This window comes from Orbicella faveolata, unplaced genomic scaffold (assembly GCF_042242905.1).
Source record: "Orbicella faveolata isolate gen_17 unplaced genomic scaffold, um_ofav_v1 contig_36, whole genome shotgun sequence".
NCBI lineage: Eukaryota > Metazoa > Cnidaria > Anthozoa > Scleractinia > Merulinidae > Orbicella > Orbicella faveolata.
This window is the reverse complement of record NW_028301565.1, coordinates 3462427-3480353: the sequence shown is the minus strand read 5'-3', so window position 1 is coordinate 3480353 and position 17927 is coordinate 3462427. Positions and strand designations below refer to the sequence as shown.

At 38.3% G+C, this 17927-nt stretch overlaps 2 protein-coding genes across 2 annotated transcripts in view; both read right to left on the bottom strand.

The window, feature by feature from the left end:
• Positions 1 to 672: 672 nt before the first annotated feature.
• The window catches only part of LOC149102033 (uncharacterized), a 55960-nt gene continuing 38705 nt past the window's right edge, over positions 673 to 17927 (bottom strand). Inside the window, exons 2-3 of the mRNA XM_089274959.1 lie at positions 1763 to 1918; positions 673 to 1174 (exon numbers count right to left, since the gene is read on the bottom strand). Coding sequence (XP_089131085.1) covers positions 738 to 1174; positions 1763 to 1918 — 593 coding nt within the window. The 3' untranslated portion in view covers positions 673 to 737. The remainder of the gene's footprint in view (positions 1175 to 1762; positions 1919 to 17927) is intronic.
• Positions 7421 to 8771, bottom strand: LOC149102036 (small ribosomal subunit protein bS16m-like). The gene is made up of 3 exons (XM_089274965.1): positions 8640 to 8771; positions 8409 to 8479; positions 7421 to 8276 (listed from the first exon to the last, which is right to left on the bottom strand). Exons 1-3 carry the CDS (start codon positions 8754 to 8756, stop codon positions 8189 to 8191), a joined length of 276 nt encoding a protein of 91 aa, XP_089131091.1. The 5' UTR covers positions 8757 to 8771; the 3' UTR covers positions 7421 to 8188.

Below are 17927 nucleotides of genomic sequence, written 5' to 3'. Positions count from 1 at the left end.
GGTGTTGCAATAGCGAGGCAAGTGAACCATAATTCTGGCGCGTAAAGGACAAATTTAGGTTCATCGCAAAAACCAGTCTTGTCTAATTCTACTTCATAGCTTCGATATCATTCCTAATCTCGAAAATGGCGGCCACCAGTGTTGGAAAGCCGTAATTTTAAACGATTTCCAAGCGCTCTAACTTCTCAATTGAAGGCGGGGCTTCACCAAATGAAAACTATTTTTAAACCCCTGTATACATGGGCTTTTGTTCTACGTAAAATATTTCTATACCCTTGTTTCCCTCTAACTCATTTATTTACTTACGTTTTCAAATATCATCACCCCGGCAATCGTAAAAGGCGCTTCTACTATCAGAACTGTAGTTGAGCTGCGACATTTATGAATCCAATCAGTTACCTCACGCTAAACTTGTGTACTGAAAACCTCCCATACTACCACAAGATAACTGTTCTAAAGCTCTGAGTGACGATCTTATTTCATCAGTAGTGAACTTTTCATCTAAGAGTCGGTCGGACGTACGTTTTCTCACGGGTAAAACAAAAAAATGCGCTAAAACAATCAAGCTGTTCATGTTCATGTAAATTTTATTGCCTTCCTGTTTTACATTATATTGTAAGTCTACCACTACGATTATTATTCAAAACTGACCGTAATATTGGCAGGTCGTGTGACTGCATTGCTTGCTTGTAAAAATTAAGGCAGTGAGGGCCTGATTTTTCAACCTTGATCAGTCATCATTTGTCATCATCATCGTCATCTTCGTCGTCAGCTTCTTCAGGGATGGATAGCGCTAAAGCCTTAGGCCTTTTTGGCATTACAATTTCATGGGTTGACATTACACCTTCGTGGGTTTTTGGCACTACACCTTGATGAGTTTTTGGCATTACACCTTTATGTGTTTTTGGCATTACACCTTCATGGGTTTTTGGCATTGCACCTTCATGGACTGTTGACATTACACTTTCATGGGTTTCTGGCATCACACCTTTATGTGTTGTTGGCATTACACTTTCATGGGTTGTTGGCATTACACCTTCGTGGGTTTTGGGCATTACACCTTCATGGGCTGTTGGCATTACACCTTCATGGGTTTTTGGCATTGCACCTTCATGGACTGTTGGCATGACACCTTCATGGGTTTTTGGCATTACACCTTCATGGGTTGTTGGCGCTAAGAAATTAATCAAAAAGGCCTTTATCCATGGCTAAGTTCATCTCTTTAGTACGACATTGAAAGAACACAAAACTCAGCCAATTTCCCACTCTTGGATAAAACTAAGTAAGACCTGAACGATGTACAATAATCTTTAACATACTTATCGCTTTTATCACAAGGACGAGAGTAAGGAAGTAATCTGTCTTGGAAGTACTGAATGGGGTAAGTAATGGAGTCAGAAGAATGAGAGAGTGAGGTATATAATATTAACATCGTTACCGCCAATCAACAGTATATGAAAAGTTTCATGAATGCAGTTGATTTTCCTGGAAGCTATGTTTTTTTTTCTCAAGGTGGGCTTATGCTATTACATAGTGCTGTTTTATTGGACGAAAGGTTTAGGTTTCCTCTCTAGTGGATAAGTCTTATTTTGCTTCATTTAAAATGGAGAATACAAGGACATAACTTACCAAGGTTAGGGGGCTTTTAGGTTCTTATATTGCACTGTTCTATTGCAAGAAAACGACTGGTTTCTTCTCTAGTAAACTATTCTCAGGTTGCTTCACTTAAAACGGAGAAATTAACGGCAAGGAAACTACTTACCAACAATACGAGGTCTACTGCCACCGGCTCCGCAATCTCCTCCGCCTCCACCACCGCCACCACCGCCTTCGCCACCACCGCCTTCCCCACCACCACCACCTCCACCAGTGCCGCCGTCGCCGCCACCACCGCTACTCCCACCACCACAGCTTAGCACTAAAAATAAATACGATATTATAAAGCCCTAGTCAAGAGCTGAGATTATCTCTTGTTGTAAACACTTCAGCATGGCCGGATAAGTTTACACTTTATTTCCCCATCTCAAAATGGCAGCTTCCTTCAGATGTATGACTTTCGCGTTAATGCACAGGAAATATATAGCCAGGAATTTACTTTTAGTTACCATTGTTATCCTAAACGTAAATAAACACTGCCGAATTGACAAGGGCATTTCGCCGCGCAAAAAAAGGCTTTCAATAAAAGGATTCTAGTATGATTCATATTGTTCCATCTTGCAGAAAAAAAAATTTAACAGAAACTTACCATCCGATTTTATTATTTACCAAATCAGTGCCACGATCGCTTGATCTGGCGGAAGAGAAATCGTGAACTTTCTGAATCTTTGAAATTCGCGAGGCAATTCTGTACCGGCTTGTACTGAAACTTTCCTTTCGCATCAAGAAATTGAGGTTTTGTGTCAGTTATCAGCCAGAGCTGTTTTCATTTGAGTGTTGAAATTAATCAGTCCAATTACCTTGGGTTTGGGTTTACTACGGTTTGAGAGTGTCTAAGTGGTAAGTAATTGGTTTGCGTTTGGTTTTACGACTCTCAGCTGAAAAACACTCTATTTCTTTCCCTCAGTTGTTGATCTAGTATGATTTGCATGAAACTGCTACGAGACACAAATCAAAGGAGTACAGTTCTTTTTCTTCAGTTTCACCGAGTTTCCCTGGTAAATTCTTAATTGGGGTTTGCTAGAACAAGTGTGTCATCAATGATTTAAGAGTGAATGCCTATAAAAATGGACCTAAATCGCCTATCAATGGCACAGGTCGAAAAATTGATTTCGCTTGTATTTTGTCCATAGATAGGTCCTAGTAAGAATAGAAACGGACCATAGTTAGTTTCTGCTAATACAGCTTTCTTTGGTAGAAATACGCCAAAAACGATTTCGACCCGACTGGGCTCAAAATCTACTTCCGGTTTTGCTGAATTTTCCGAATATTTGATTGCTTCGCGCTCCGCAGAACAACTACTTGAGAATCTTTCAATGGATTTTGTATTCAGTTCAGGTCTTGGTAGTATGACTGAGCGAAAAATAAAATAAATCAAAGTTAGTTTTGAGCCCGAAAAGAGGTAAAACTGAAACACAAAATTTTACAGTATGTCGCAAGAGAATTATTGCTTAAAAACATCGCCATATTTTTCTATGGGCTATAACTTTAAATACCATAAAAACACTTTCTACGGGTTAAATATACACCCACCTGTTAGGATATCAAAAATTATTAAATTCTCAGCCTCGGATAATGCAATTCTAGCTTTCTGATTGGTTCACTGGATCTCGGTTACCAGCCATTATACCTGCGTTTGACCTTATATGGAAATGAAAGCGGCAAATGTCGCTCGGCATGAGCTTTTTCGCGTGAAGCAAAGGTTCGTCGACAAAAAAAATGGATGAAAAAAAGCACATTCGGTGAGCTATCTACACAGCAAATACAGGAAATTATGGACAATGCCGACCCAGTAACAACAAAAAAGCCACAAAGCTCGAGATAAGATTATTTAACGGTACGTATACGTTAAGTTTCCCTTAAAGTTGCAAAATTAAAATATGACCGGCGAGATTTTACGCATTCATGAAGATTATATAACAAAAACAAATTTTACCTGAACAGAATGGCTTGCTAGTCCTGGTGGCACCAAATTTTCGAAACCGATATAAGAAATGTCAAAAGAAGAACTGAATGTTCAGTTGAAGTGTTTTTACTCGTCTGCGAGGAAGAAAGATGACACGTATTGCAAAAGTTCATTGATTAAATCCATTAAAGTCGCCAGTTGATCATTTCCTTCGCTCGCCGCCGCACAACAAACCGTTTTCCATTATCTCTGACCAGGCAAATAAATTATTAGAGCATATGCATTTGTAAAAGGCCGCAGGAAAACAGGCATAATTGCCGGCGTAGTCCATAAGAAACCAGTTTCCAATGAGCAGATGAGGAAACTGTTCGACTAAGCAAGCTCGGATCGGCCGAGAGCAAGAATCCCGCACAGCTACAGAGGACGACCTAGTTTTATCTCAGTCTCTTTTTTGGCCGACGACGACGAAGAGAATCAACGACAGCTAGCGCCAACAATTCTGTCCTTGCGAAATACACCTCAAGGAGTTGAGTGTTTTGAGCTGAACCGAAGTAAGCCCGGTTCTTTACCAGCCACGAAAAACCACCGGGGTGGCCTCGGAGATTCTGAAGATGAATCTGACGCTAAGATAGTTGCTGTCCTTGACTCTAAAACTGACCAACAATGAGCTCCACACATACAGCTCGAAATGCCAAGGCTTTCAAAGCAAGGGAATCCTGAGAGAGATCTTGTCAAGAATAATTTTGGCACAACGTCTGTGTCACATGGCGATCAAAGTTTTCCGCAGCATTATTACGATGGCAATGTGCAAGTGCACAATTATTTAGCTCTTCTCCATGACTCGAACTCGAACACTTTTCAAACTGTCTGGCCAAGGTTATATCTCCTTCATTTGATAGACGTTTCTTGAATTCTATTTGATTGCAATTTCATTCAGCAAATTCGTTTGTTTCGCTCTCAAATTTTTCATTCAACTAATTTTACAAACGGCGCGCATGTCATGTGATTTCCCACTTGTTGTTGTTTTTGTCACATCGACTTCCGGTCGTTTGTAAAATTAAAACCCAATGAAATTAAGCTATCTTTCCAAGAATACAAACGCACCGAATTTAATAAAACAATTATTCCATTCGCGCTTGTTGGATATGAGATTGGTTATAGCCAACTCGGCCCTACGGGCCTCGTTGGCTATTTACCATCTCATATCCAACGCGCGCTCATGGAATAATTGTTAAATATCTCTGGGCAAATGGTTTCAAGTCGCCCGCCTTGGCCTGTGTTTCTCATAGATTTTGCCCAAAATCCGCCGTTGGAATGTAAGCAATTGCGTGACGCGGATAGCCACTCTCGAGTAAAATATTCGTTTCCAGCAATCCGATGAAAGCAATTTTTGAAACGTTGTGTGGATAAAATAATGGAAAATGTTTTTTTTTTGTTGTTTTTTGTTTTTGTTTTTTTTGTTTAACTTAGTATAAATATATATGTTTTTTCATTTGCATTGCGACACCCACGACATCCATGATAAAGAACGTTACTAAAGTACTCCGGGAAATGATTTTAACACTTGTTTATTTTATTGATTTCACTGATAACTTACAACACAGTAGCAGTTTCAGAGATACACTTAACCAATCCTCTATGATTTATTGCAACTGAATCATTGACTGACAAATAAAGTCAAGTGGAAATACCATAATTTCTATAGACTACTAACTGCGTGACGGCATCTCAGCTCTTCTAGCTGTGTAGAAAATTTGTACCTACACAATATGCTCAAACTCAGCTAGAAAACCCGGAATTTCTTGAATTGAATTAGCCGAGGAAGAAATTGCGTTTAAGTTTCAATCATACTGGGAAAAAAATCTATCTTTTCTACTTTGGTTGTTTGATCAATTAACTGAAATTTGCAGATCAAAACACTGGTAGACAAATAAACATTACAGTGGTCGATCTAGGACTAGGTTTACAATAAAGGAGTTCCCGAATTCATCAATTTTAGAGTATTCGGATTAGTAGGGGTTTACACTGAAAGGATATTCGGATTCTTAATCGTTTATACACGACGATAACTCCGGGAACATTCATGATGGAATGGTTAACAAGCAGTTTGTTGCCTCGACAACGAGAAACAAAATGCCTCCGAAAATAAGGCTATGGCTAGGTTGAGACAGTCTGAAGTTTTCTTTCAACTCGCTGACCACGGTACTGTTGTCCATCATGCCAGGTTCCTCCAGGTATTTACTTAGGGTTTAGGGTCGAAAACCGTCGAGGTTTTCGATCGTGCCATCGTCGTCATCTGCGCAGTAAAGTATAAATTGGGCACGGTTTCTGAGGAGTATGGCATTACCCATTATAAAAGTGATTACCTACACCTGAAACAGCACGAGGTAATCACCCAGCGACCGCCATCAAATGGCCATCAATGCGCCTACGACTCGACTACGACTGGATCATGTAATCCGCCATTTTCGTTCCACCGCAAACTCAAAAGATCACAGGCGGAAAAATATCTGGATTCGAGAGAAAATCGTTCACAAGACAAAACTCTCCGGATTCAAAAGTTTTCGGATTCAAAGTTCCCACTTTAAATTCCGGATTCAAAATCTCCGGAGACACGACCAAACCGGGGGGTTTTTATTTCGGTTTCGTCCACTTTTGTGTAAATGGCAAAATCAATCCGGCACTAAAACATTCTGGATTCATCACGAATCCGGAACAATTTCCTCTAGTGTAAACCTGCAATCCTGGCCATAAGTTGTTGGGACACCTCCCATTTTTGCGCGCTGAAACCCACGATTTCAACTACGTCCTGTTTTAGAACAAAAGATGAATGGAAGCAAGTACAATTGACCCCCCCTCTCCCCTAGCAATGTTGCATGAAAATGAAGCTATTCTGAAGACTAGATTGGATGTGGGAAAAAAGGAAAAAGGGACAATAGAAAGTGGTTAGACAGTTGTGTTGGAACCAAACGCGATTGCTGAAAAATCGCTATTATTGGAATAAGACGTGAATATCTATCTTATCGTCTCTTTAGTTCGAGAATACTGTTCTAGGAGGCGAACAACTCTTGAAACGAGGCTATTCTGAGGCTATTGTCAAGGATTTTTTTTCTTCAAGGTTTTTATCAACATTGACAGGGGGAGGGGGTAGGCGGGCTTGCGCGGTTTTGGTCTTAAGAGAGGCTGCCTGTGAAGTCATCTGCCGTAACTGTCCCAACACTTTTGACCAGGATTGTAGTCTTAAATGAACAGCGAACATCCATCTTGTTTTGTTCGCGGAAGTCGGTCACAGAGGAGCGAATTTCAATGAAATATATATATAATTTGATTAAGCAATTAGCCAAAAATAGGTTGGCCGCCAAAACAGTTTAGGGTTTAGCCTAACTTTAACCTTAAGTTTTAAGACTGAAGAAAAAAAGGAAAAAGCACTGAGCATTTCAGTTGTTTGAAACAGAAACATTCGCGCACAATGAACTATGTATAGTACGTGGGTAACCAGGAAAGCAATCCGTCCAGCACAGTAATTGTTCAAATTAACAGCTTACCGAGACACTCGCACTGTCGATGCCTCTTATTTATGACTTTTAGGATTTGTTTACTTTCTTTTTCCGACTTTTTAGCAGGAGAAAAAGCACTAAATGTGCTGGCACAAATAAAAAGGTTTAAACGAAAATCGATCCGTCGAAATCAACAAATACAAATTTACTCACTGTAGCGTTCCTTCAGATCACGTAAGGCTACAAACCAACAATATCAACTTTTCATTACGCTTAACAAATGAACTTAGAACGATTTTCTTTCTAGAACTCGTTCTTGTAATTAAAATGATCAGAGAAAGAACGACAGCCTAAAACGACATAGCAGTAACACCCGAACTCCGAGTAAATTGCTTTTAATTGGCGTTTTTAATTAACGAAATTTCCAAAGCGATGACTTTCAAAATATAAAAGTTAAAAGTGGTCCATTATGTTTTTCTTTTTTCACCCAAATGTTCTAAGATAGCCATCTACGGTTTGTTGGAAACGAATTATGTATTCAGGGTGACCGCCAGAGTCACGCAATTGTTTACATTCTCACGGCGGTTCAGGGAAAAATTCATGAGAAGCACAGGCCAAGGCGGGCGACTTAAAACCATTTGCCCAGAGATATTTTTTGATTTTCAAACAGGTGGGTGTACAGTTAACCCGTATAAAGTGTTTTTATGGCATTTAAAGTTATAGCCCATAGAAAAATTTGGCGATATTTTAGTGCTATAATTCGTTTGAAACACATCGTAATATTTTCCGTTCGTGTTCGATCTCGTTTCAGGCTGAAACGAAGCCTCGATTTATTTTATTTTTCGCTCAGTCATACCATGAAGACCTGAGCTGAATGTAAAGACCATTGAAAGATTCTCAAGTAGCTGTTCTGCGGAGCGCGAAGCAATCAAATATTCGGAAAATTCAGCAAAACCGGAAGTAGATTTCGAGCCTAATCGGAAAAAAATCGTTTTTCGCAAATTTCTCCCCAAAAAAGCTGCATTAGTAGAAACTAACTATGTTCCGTTTGTTTACTAGCTAGGGCCAATCTATGGGCAAAAAATGAGCAAAATCGATTTTTCGACTTGTGCCGTTGTTTGGTCCATAATTATGGGCACTGGCTCTTAAAGCTACTTACCATTCCTAGTAAAATAGCCACCGGTTTTGAAGGTCTTGCTCCTACCGATAACCAATATCTGAAACAATTCACAAGTAATTCTTATATCTAATCTCACGACATATCGCAGTTCATAACTTATAACTTATAACTTATAACTTAAACTTATAACTGCCTTATGAAACATAATTCAGGTGACTTCTCAACTTACTTTATTCTATCCATGTTTAAGCTTGCCAGCTTTTCATTTCTGGTGTTAGGTATTGGATCGAAAGTCCCCACCTAGATGAATTGATAGATAGATTTTTGTTTGGTTAATACTCTAGTCTCGTCTTGAACTTTTACATACAGTAACATGTACAGGTCATGCACATGTGACTGTTTACACCGCATCCCAAAACAAAGCTAATAAGTTATAACCGTGGATATAAGTATTCCTCACCTGCTCCAGATATCCATAGTTTCTAGGCCTTTTTCTGTTGGTTGCCACGATGAAAAAGAAAGGCCTATTCTTGCAGCCATAGAGGGCAAAACGTAAAGTAACTATTGGAGGCTTCATGGTCGAAATAGCCTTTCAGCTAAAACAGTCAGGCGTTTCAAGCGAAAAATCGCTCAGGAGCTGGTGACTAGAACCCAGACTTCTAATGGCCAACGAACAATATGGCGGCAGAATGCAGACAGAGTAGCCATTAATTGTAAGAATGGCTGCGAGCCTTTTGATAATAAACTGCTGACCATACCCAACACTGCTGATAATACCTAGTTCACCCATTGTTTCCGTTCATTCCCCTTATTTACCTTCATTTAGCCTCATCCACGATCATTCATACACCCTCATTCACGTTCCGTCACTTGCATTCACCCTTATTCACGTTCATTCACCCTCATGTACCTTCATACACCCTCATTCACGTTCAGTCACTTGCATTCACCCTTATTCACATTCATTCACCCTCATTCACCTTCATTCACCCTCGTTCACCATCATTCACCCTCATTCACCCTAATTCACCTTCATTCACCCTCATACACCCGCATTAACCTTCATTCACCTTCAGTTCATACACCATCATTCATCCTCATTCATCTTCATACAATATCATTGACCCTCATTGACCCTCATTGACCCTCATTCACCTTCATACACCTTCATTCACCTTCATACACCTCCATTCACCTTCATAAACCTCCATTCACCTTCATACACCTCCATTCACCTTCATACACCTCCATTCACCTATCTACACCTCTATTCATCTTCATACACTTTCATACACCATTATTCACCTTCATACACCATCATTCACCCTCATTCACCTTCATTCACCCTCATTCACCATCATTCACCCTCATTCACTCTCATTCACCTTCATTCACCATCAGTCATCCTCATTCACCTTCATACACCAACATTTACGTTCATTCACCTTCATACACCTTCATTCACCTCCACTCACCCTCATCCACCTTCATCCACCTTTATACACCATCATTCACCTTCATTTACCTTCATACACCATCATTCACCCTCATTCATCCTCAATCACCTTAATTCACCATCATTCACCGTCATACTCCATCACCCTCATTCACCTTCATTCACCCTCATTCACCATCATTCACCCTCATTCACCTTTATTTACCATCATTCACAATTATTCACCCTCTTGCACCTTCCTACACCACTATTCACCCTCGTTCACCTTCGTACACCTTCATTCACCATCATTCAACCTTATTCACCCTCATGCACCTTCATACCCCATTATTCACCCTCATTCACTTTCATTTACCATCATTCACCTTCATACACCTTCATTCACCATCATTCACTCTCATGCACCTTCATACACCCTCATTCATCTTAATTCACCCCCATTCGCCTTCATACACCTTCATACACCTTCATTCACTATCATTCACTATCATTCACTATCATTCACCCTCATGCACCATCATTCACTCTCATTCACCGTCATTCACCTTCATACACCATCATTCACCCTCATTCACCTTCATTCACCCTCATTCACCTTCATTCACCCTCATTCACCATCATTCACCCTCATTCACTCTCAAGTACATTAATGCAAAGAATGTTGTAATACATTTGCAAACTTCTGTAACGTTTACACTGTAGCCCAAGAGAATTACATGCAGTGGGAATGTTTTATGAGAACTACATATTGAGCTAAGTCACCCAGCCCTGTAAGAAGGCCAGCTGTACCGCGAACAAATGTACTTATGTCCAGGATTGAGTGTACTTACAAAATTAATAATATACATGAAAAAATCAAACGATTCTGATTGGCTGAGAGCAGTGCCGTTCAAGTGTAACACGAGTGCAAATTACGCATCGTGATTTTGGATTATGCTTGACTGAACGACAATAGAATTGTTGTTTACAGTCTATCGAACTTTATCTCTGGCAATCTTTGTTAACCTTTCCTTTGTGTACTTTTGCAGTCAAAAAGCGGTTTCACCGCGTCAAATGGACAGGATAAACCTTCAGATACGGAAGGTACAGGAAACCTGAAAAATAACAGTTTAATAAGATAGAAAAACACCAAAGACATAATGATAAACAATAAAGGAACAAGGATGGCTAAGGATGGAGAAGATTAACATGGATTGCAAACGACGAATTTGAAAAATTGAGGCTAAACTTTTCAATTTGCGCAAACCGTGACTGAGCTCCTTTAAATAAGCTTAAATTTGGCTATTTCCGTAAAAAAAATCACGAGAAATTATGAGAACTAAAGAAAATGTTAAAAAGAAACCGAACAAATGGCAAGATTTAAATTTTACAAAGAAACTAAATTCTAGATATAGAAGCGCTAAATTAAAATACCGTAGTGCAGCACGTTCTTTCCAGCGTACTTCGTCCGCAGGAATTTTTACGCTCAAAATTAAAAATGTTGGTTGTATCGACGGTTAGATCTTCATGCGATTGCGTAAGCTTATTCATTGTCAGAGTAAAGTTTTTCTTCCAAAGATAATTTCCAAAGACGTGAAAAAGAGGTAAGAAAATTGAGTATGCGTCATAATTTGCGCGCGCATAAATTTCGTCATTATTAAAGTTGAATTATGACGCAACTGTAATTATTTAGCTGGACCAAAAGTACGTTTTACGACGCTTCACCGCGGTGTTCTTTTCTATGGGACAGTTAGAGGCCAATTTCGATTTATTAAATGTCTTACTTAGCTCCGAGGCTTAGGAGAATAAAACAAAAGAGACCGCCTCGGGTCTAATTGATGAATAATTAACTTCTTTTTTTAATTTTCCGTTAAGCCTCGCGGAGCCAAGTTACAATTTTAATATATCAAAATTGGCCTATTAACTACAAACATAGCATATTCGGATCAAAATTCCTTTCACGTGCGTGTTTTTCTCCCAAGTTGCTCATTTTTCACAATTCAAAGCACACAATCTTAACGTGGGATGCATTTCTTTTGTTCAAAGCATATTTCTCGTGGCTGTAATGAATTTTAATGTGGGTAGATATAAAGAAGTGTAGAATGACACACCCATTTTAGCGTCGGTCGCCGTTGCATTGAAGGCAAGGGCGAAGACATCTTAGTCGCTGTGCTCCCTTCAGGCAAGTCCATGTTTTCTTTATTTATCGCCGTTGAATTGAAGGCAAGGGCGAAGACATCTTAGTCGATGTGCTTCCTTCAGGTAAGTCTACATTTTCTATAGCTAGTTACGTGTCCTAGCTGTTTCCCCCGTCTTTCAATTTGATCATTTAATGGTATAGTAAAACTTTCCTCAATGCTGTGAAAGCTTCGAGGGGCATGTGTTTTTCCTTGATACCAAAGATTGCATTTAGGCGAAGTTGAAAAACCGAATACCAAACATTTCTCTTGTGGGTAACTGAATGATTATTTTTAACAAAATGTTTGTTTACAGCTTGATAATCTGCTTGGTTTGCCGTTTGACTTTGTCATTCGCAATTTGTTTCGTCACCTCGGAGCGCCACCATGTACACTCTATTTAACTGTTACAAAAAGAGAAAATTCCAACCGCCTTTGCCTTTGCTCTGATACGAAGAGAACAGTTATGTAGTTATATCAAAACCTATAACTAATCTTCAGTTCGTTCCCACTGCAGTGCACCACTTTGTTGGTAGTCGTTTAAAAGTGTTATTCCACATTTTGAGGGAGTTTTGTTACGTGCAAGGCCGATAGACGTCCGTTAACTGATACTGATACTCATTCAAGTCAGTTTTGCTAGAGTCAACACGCGAAAAACTTAACCATGACTTTCCTGTTTTTTCACAAGGATTGACCAGAGGTAGTAATGTTGTATTCAAAGGAATTGAATTGGAGTGACAGGCGTCATTCACCAATTCAAATGAAGTGTAGCACGACCAGCTATGGACTCCTGGCAAGTTTCATGTTGACAACAACTCCGTTGAAGTTCAGATAAGTGAATCACAGTTGTCGCTAGATTTCATTTAATATAATCCTTTGAAGTTTTGCAGCTAAGTCCAGTTCAGGGGCATTCAGACGTGACATTAGAACCGGTTTGCAATTTAATAAAGAATGTGACCGATTTCAAAATGAGTGCATGTCGCTGGTAATTTTGTATGCCTTGGTGCTGAATGTTTCGTAATTTTAATGGACGAGTCTCGTGTTTGGACGTATTTTTGCTTAAAATTAACCCACAGACAAAAGTGACACGTATTTATTTATTTCGTACCATTAAGTTAAAACATTTTGCATTTATCTTACAAATACAGGAAATCGTGTACCGAGTCTAAGATCTTACGATTTGGTGGCACTAAAGCTTTACTGTTTTTTTTTTTGACATAATCCATTCGTAGAATGCTTCAGTTTATCGTCCTGCGATCATGTTTTTCTGTTTAAAAAAAGAATTTTTTGAAATCCATAGCAAGAATCTAAGAACTTCTAACTTATTGACTACACTGGCAAATTCGTTTATTAATTCTAAAAAAAAATTATCTGAGCTGAGGCTAACTGACGAGCCTATAGGCGTAGTTCAATGAGGAAAATGAGCAAAAAATAGCAAAATTCTCAGCGCAGGAAAAGATTCGCAAGCTCGTTAGGCTAGCTATATTGTTATTTGTTCGCCAACACGAGAGCAATTGGCTTTTGAAATAAAGAACTGTTTGGTTGTACAAAAATTGAATTCAAAACAATTGACGTCAATGTCTGCAAGCAGTGAATATTGCTCTTTATCTCTGATCCGTTGACAGAAAACTTATTGCCAGAATGTTGTCATGGAAATCAAACGCAGATGAATCCGATGGATTGACCACACACTTCCCATGGTTGCCTAGAGATGGACACCAACTGGCAACAGCAAACCTGGTCGGCCAAAAACCACCTGGCGCCTGCCATGAGCTCAATGAGGAACAACATATCGTACAAAATAGAGATGTAGATGGATTCTGGCTGCCTTGTGTCCCACAGAGAACGAAGAGGATTAATTTAAAAAGTAAGTAAATCAACCTTACAGCATATCTTTTATCGTAAATGGCTGCTGTCCTTCATTATCAACTCATTCTTACGTTACCAAGTTGAATAGAAATACATGAAAGATGAAGCGTTGTTCCAAATCGATTGTTTTAATTTGTGACGGCCATTTATTATAGTTCAACTTTCTGACCACAACATGCCAACAAGTTTTTGGGTGAGCAAGTTATCTGTCCATGAAATAATCATAAGTAAACCTAGGTGTTTAAATAACTAAAGTTGCTGCCGTTTGCTCTGCTATCTCCAGGATGACCAAAGATGTGTTGAAGGACAGTTCACGAGTTTCTGGATTTATTCATCAACCTTAATTAATTGAATTTCAGCAACGTTGACTGAATTTTGGATGGCAGTGTGCAGAGCTTCACTTCTGGCGTACGATCGATGACTATTGGAAAAACATCTCAGCTCAGATAAGTAGAAAATGGTTTTCCTATCTTTACACTCCAAGAGTGTTAAAAATCTTGATTCTGATTGTAAAATTGATAGATTTTCAAGTTTCGTACCATTGCTGCATATAAGCGTACGGTTGTCTTGTTGTCCAGAAAATGCCATAATTTATATCAGTACAATACACGTGCACTGTATTATGTTCGATAATAATTATTACAATGAGACTACCGTTTGTTTTGGAGGACAAACGCGTGGAGGACAAAAGCGTGGAGGGTGGAGTTATTATGTGAAGGAAAATCTTGCACTTTTCATTTTACGTTCTTGGAATTTTAAGCGTCTGAAAACGTTTAGGTGAAGAGGAGAATACCACGACGTAAATATTCATAAAAAAAATTCTTTAATAATCATTAAATCCAATTTTAATAGCAAGCTTATATTATAACCAAGTTAGAAAGCATTGTCCTTGATTCTTAGAAGCGCGAACAATACAACCCATCGTGGATTCCATGGGAATTCTATTTCATTTTTGAAGAAAATGCTAAAATTCGGAAACATATCAAAGCACTACTGTTTTCTGAAAATTTACATAGTTATCAACTGTATCTAACACTGCTGTAAATGTATTAGTTGACAAGGTAGTGTTGATTAAATATTCTTTTTTCTGTCTCTCTCGCTCCAGGCGGCTGATATATCACTGTTGACAGAAAGGGCGGCCATCTTGGATCGCAATGTACCGTTGGACTCTGGCACAAGTTGACTATTGGAAACATCAAATCTCAGATAAGTACATTATTTCTACTCTCGTTAACTTTTGACAGTAGCAGCGAAAGAATTATGAAAATCTCAGAAACTGATAAACTAGAAAATATTGTCTTGATGAAGAACCAAATTCTTAGAACTAATATTAACAACAATATGAGAAAATCAGTAACGAGAATACACATTTTGAGCATGGGATGTACTTAAGAGTTACCACTTTGAAAAACTAAATTCTCAGAGTTAACATTTAAAACAATATGAGAAAACCAGTAATGAGAATATACATTTTGAGCATGGGATGTGTTAAAAGTTACCACTCAGTTCGTTATGCTGAAGGTCAACCTGAAACCATCGAATATTATTTCTCGTAATTGTTTTTTTCAAGGCATTGATGAAGACCATAACCAAAAGTTGTGGAAATTGAGATAAGGGAAAAAAAGTATTTTGCTAAATTGAGAACAATGGTGGTTTCTTTTTGAGAAAAATTTAAATGAAGAGGAAGTGGTAGTAAGTAATTAATACATGGCCGCAGCTTATCAATAAAATCATCTCGTGAATGCTCACTAGTTTTCCCATTAAGCCGAGATAAATGATACATCGAACTGTCGTTTTGCATGTATATATCCTTTGCATTTGAGCATTATTCTCGAGAATAAAAAGTGAAGTATCTCAATTGAAAGATTTTAATCTTCCAGTTCGTCACTTCTCATACATTGCAAACTTCATGTAAGAGTACTGTTTGTACAGCCGTATAACTCTTGACGGTATCACAATGAGCCAAATTAAAAGTAAGATTGCTCTAAAAAGGACTTCTTCTGTTTTTTGTTTGTTTGTTTGTTTGTTTGCTTTTGTCGAGTAAAGAAGGATTTTAAATCTTGAAAAAAATCTTGAAACGCACAGCTAGTCAGAGAGCCGGACTACAATAGATCGTTTTCACTGTCGTGCAATAGGAAAAAAACAAGGAAATTTGATCTTATTGAAGATAAATAAAGAAGACTCCTCTCCAGGTTTTAGGTCTATGCGCCGTCCCAAACTTCAGTTATTTGCCTAAATGTTTTGCACAAATTTTAAGAGCTCAGTATGGTGCCGCCGTATTGGTGTACCTCCGTGGTACACCAATTGGCGAATCTTTGTTTACAATATTTGCCCCATAAGTGATACAGTTTCTGATGGAAATTCTGAATATTGAAAGGGCATAGCACGATCAACTGTGTCAAGGAATTTGAGCTCGATGTATTGAATAATGTTTGAGCGAAGCGGGTTTAAAAACTCAAAATTTAACAAAGAATGTAAATGCTCATTAGGGCGTTTGCCACCCAGAAATTTGGCGGTTTTTGAAGGCCAATTTCTCCTCGAATATTTTTGCCAAAGAGCCAAAAGTTTCACCAATTACTAAATTTCACAAGGTCTTTAAATTGTTGTAGTCAATTCGTGTCTAGCGTGATGCCTTCTCCGTGCATAGTAGTATGTCAATGAGGAAAAATGTAAAAAAATGACCTCAGCAAAGATTCGTCAATATGGCAGCCGGAAAATAGTGTGACAATCTGGATCTTCTTGGTTATCTAGGCCATTGATTGCCTATTCTGCACAAACCAACATATGAACACTTAACTGCTACTTTTATTTCACGAAGGGCTAAAAATCATGAGATAAGTATATATTTTTCGACAAACGCGATGTTCCGCACTGCCATAACTCTAAAATTCAAAATGCACTTGTTACCAAACGAAGGACACCATTGCGCTGAAATGCTGTCAAGGTGTATAATTTTCGCACCTCTTATGCCTGATGAGGATAGAAACTCTGGTGGTTCTTTACGTTTGGATTTAAACGCTTGATGACGTCACATGAAAACGTTCCACTGAATTGAGCATAGAATAATTAAAGTTGCCTTATTCAGATCTAATCATTAATTAGTTCTACAATAATAATTAAGACAAAATCCGAGAGGAAATCGAGCAATTTCAGTTTTTATTGGACAAAAAGCTCCATCCAGAGTAATTCTAAGTATCTTGCAGTCCTTTCTGCATTTTCTAAAAGGTTACGATATAAATAGTTCCTTGAAAGAACACCGAAAACCATTTCCCATGGAAATGTGGGAAAATAAGTTTCAAAGTTTAGAGAAATTGTGCAAGCAAAGGTAAACCTTCATCATCAGTTTCATTTCACCAGTAATTTCAAGTATTTCATATGAACTTCAAAATCTGTTTCAGTTGACATTTGGTGTCGTTAGAAATAATTTCCTTTGAGAAGATGTTTAAAACAGTCGCACAGCCGTTTGCAATACGATGTGAATAATCTCGGTACAAAGTTTTTTTCCACTTGTTACTCAAACGTCTTGTAGATTCCTTCTTAATTACTCGGAGGAAGATTATTGAATGAACTTGGTGAGCAATTGTAAAGGAGACCATGAAACAACTTTCATACCGTTACTGGAATTTGTTAACACAGGATTTGGCAATGTGACTTCTACCAGTACCAGAGTATACAAGCTTATTGAAGTGCCTTTGCAATTAATTTTCAACTTGTTTTTTTACTTGCATAATGTTTACATTAATGGAGCCCTGAGTGGTTTCTTTTTTCATCACGGCATGCTTATGGAAGCACGTAAGGATACGTTTTTGAATATTTTAACCGACCCACCCCTCCAAAAGAATGAAAAACGACCAAAATATATAGGGACTTTCAGAATATATTTAGGTGATTTCAGAATATATTTGCACATTGACCATTCAAAATCTGTGCAATGTCTTCTTTGGGGGGTTAAATCTTTCACGGGCTCGTAGATAGATCAGAAAGAGAAAATGTTTTTTTAAAAAAATTGCTATGAATTAATTTAGGTCTATCGGTTAAATTTCACGGAGGAAACGTTTTTTCGCAATTTGCGATGAGTTCTCTTTCATCAAATTTTCTCTCATCAAATGTTCGTGATACAATGTTAACCGAAAACTGAAGTTCATTTAAAAATTTAATAAAGCAAAATTGTACTTATTAGAGTGTTTCATGTGAAAAAACGTTTTGAATGACATTCCAATGGGGGAAAGGAGCATTGTTGACTGGCCGTATTATCTATTGGACGAAA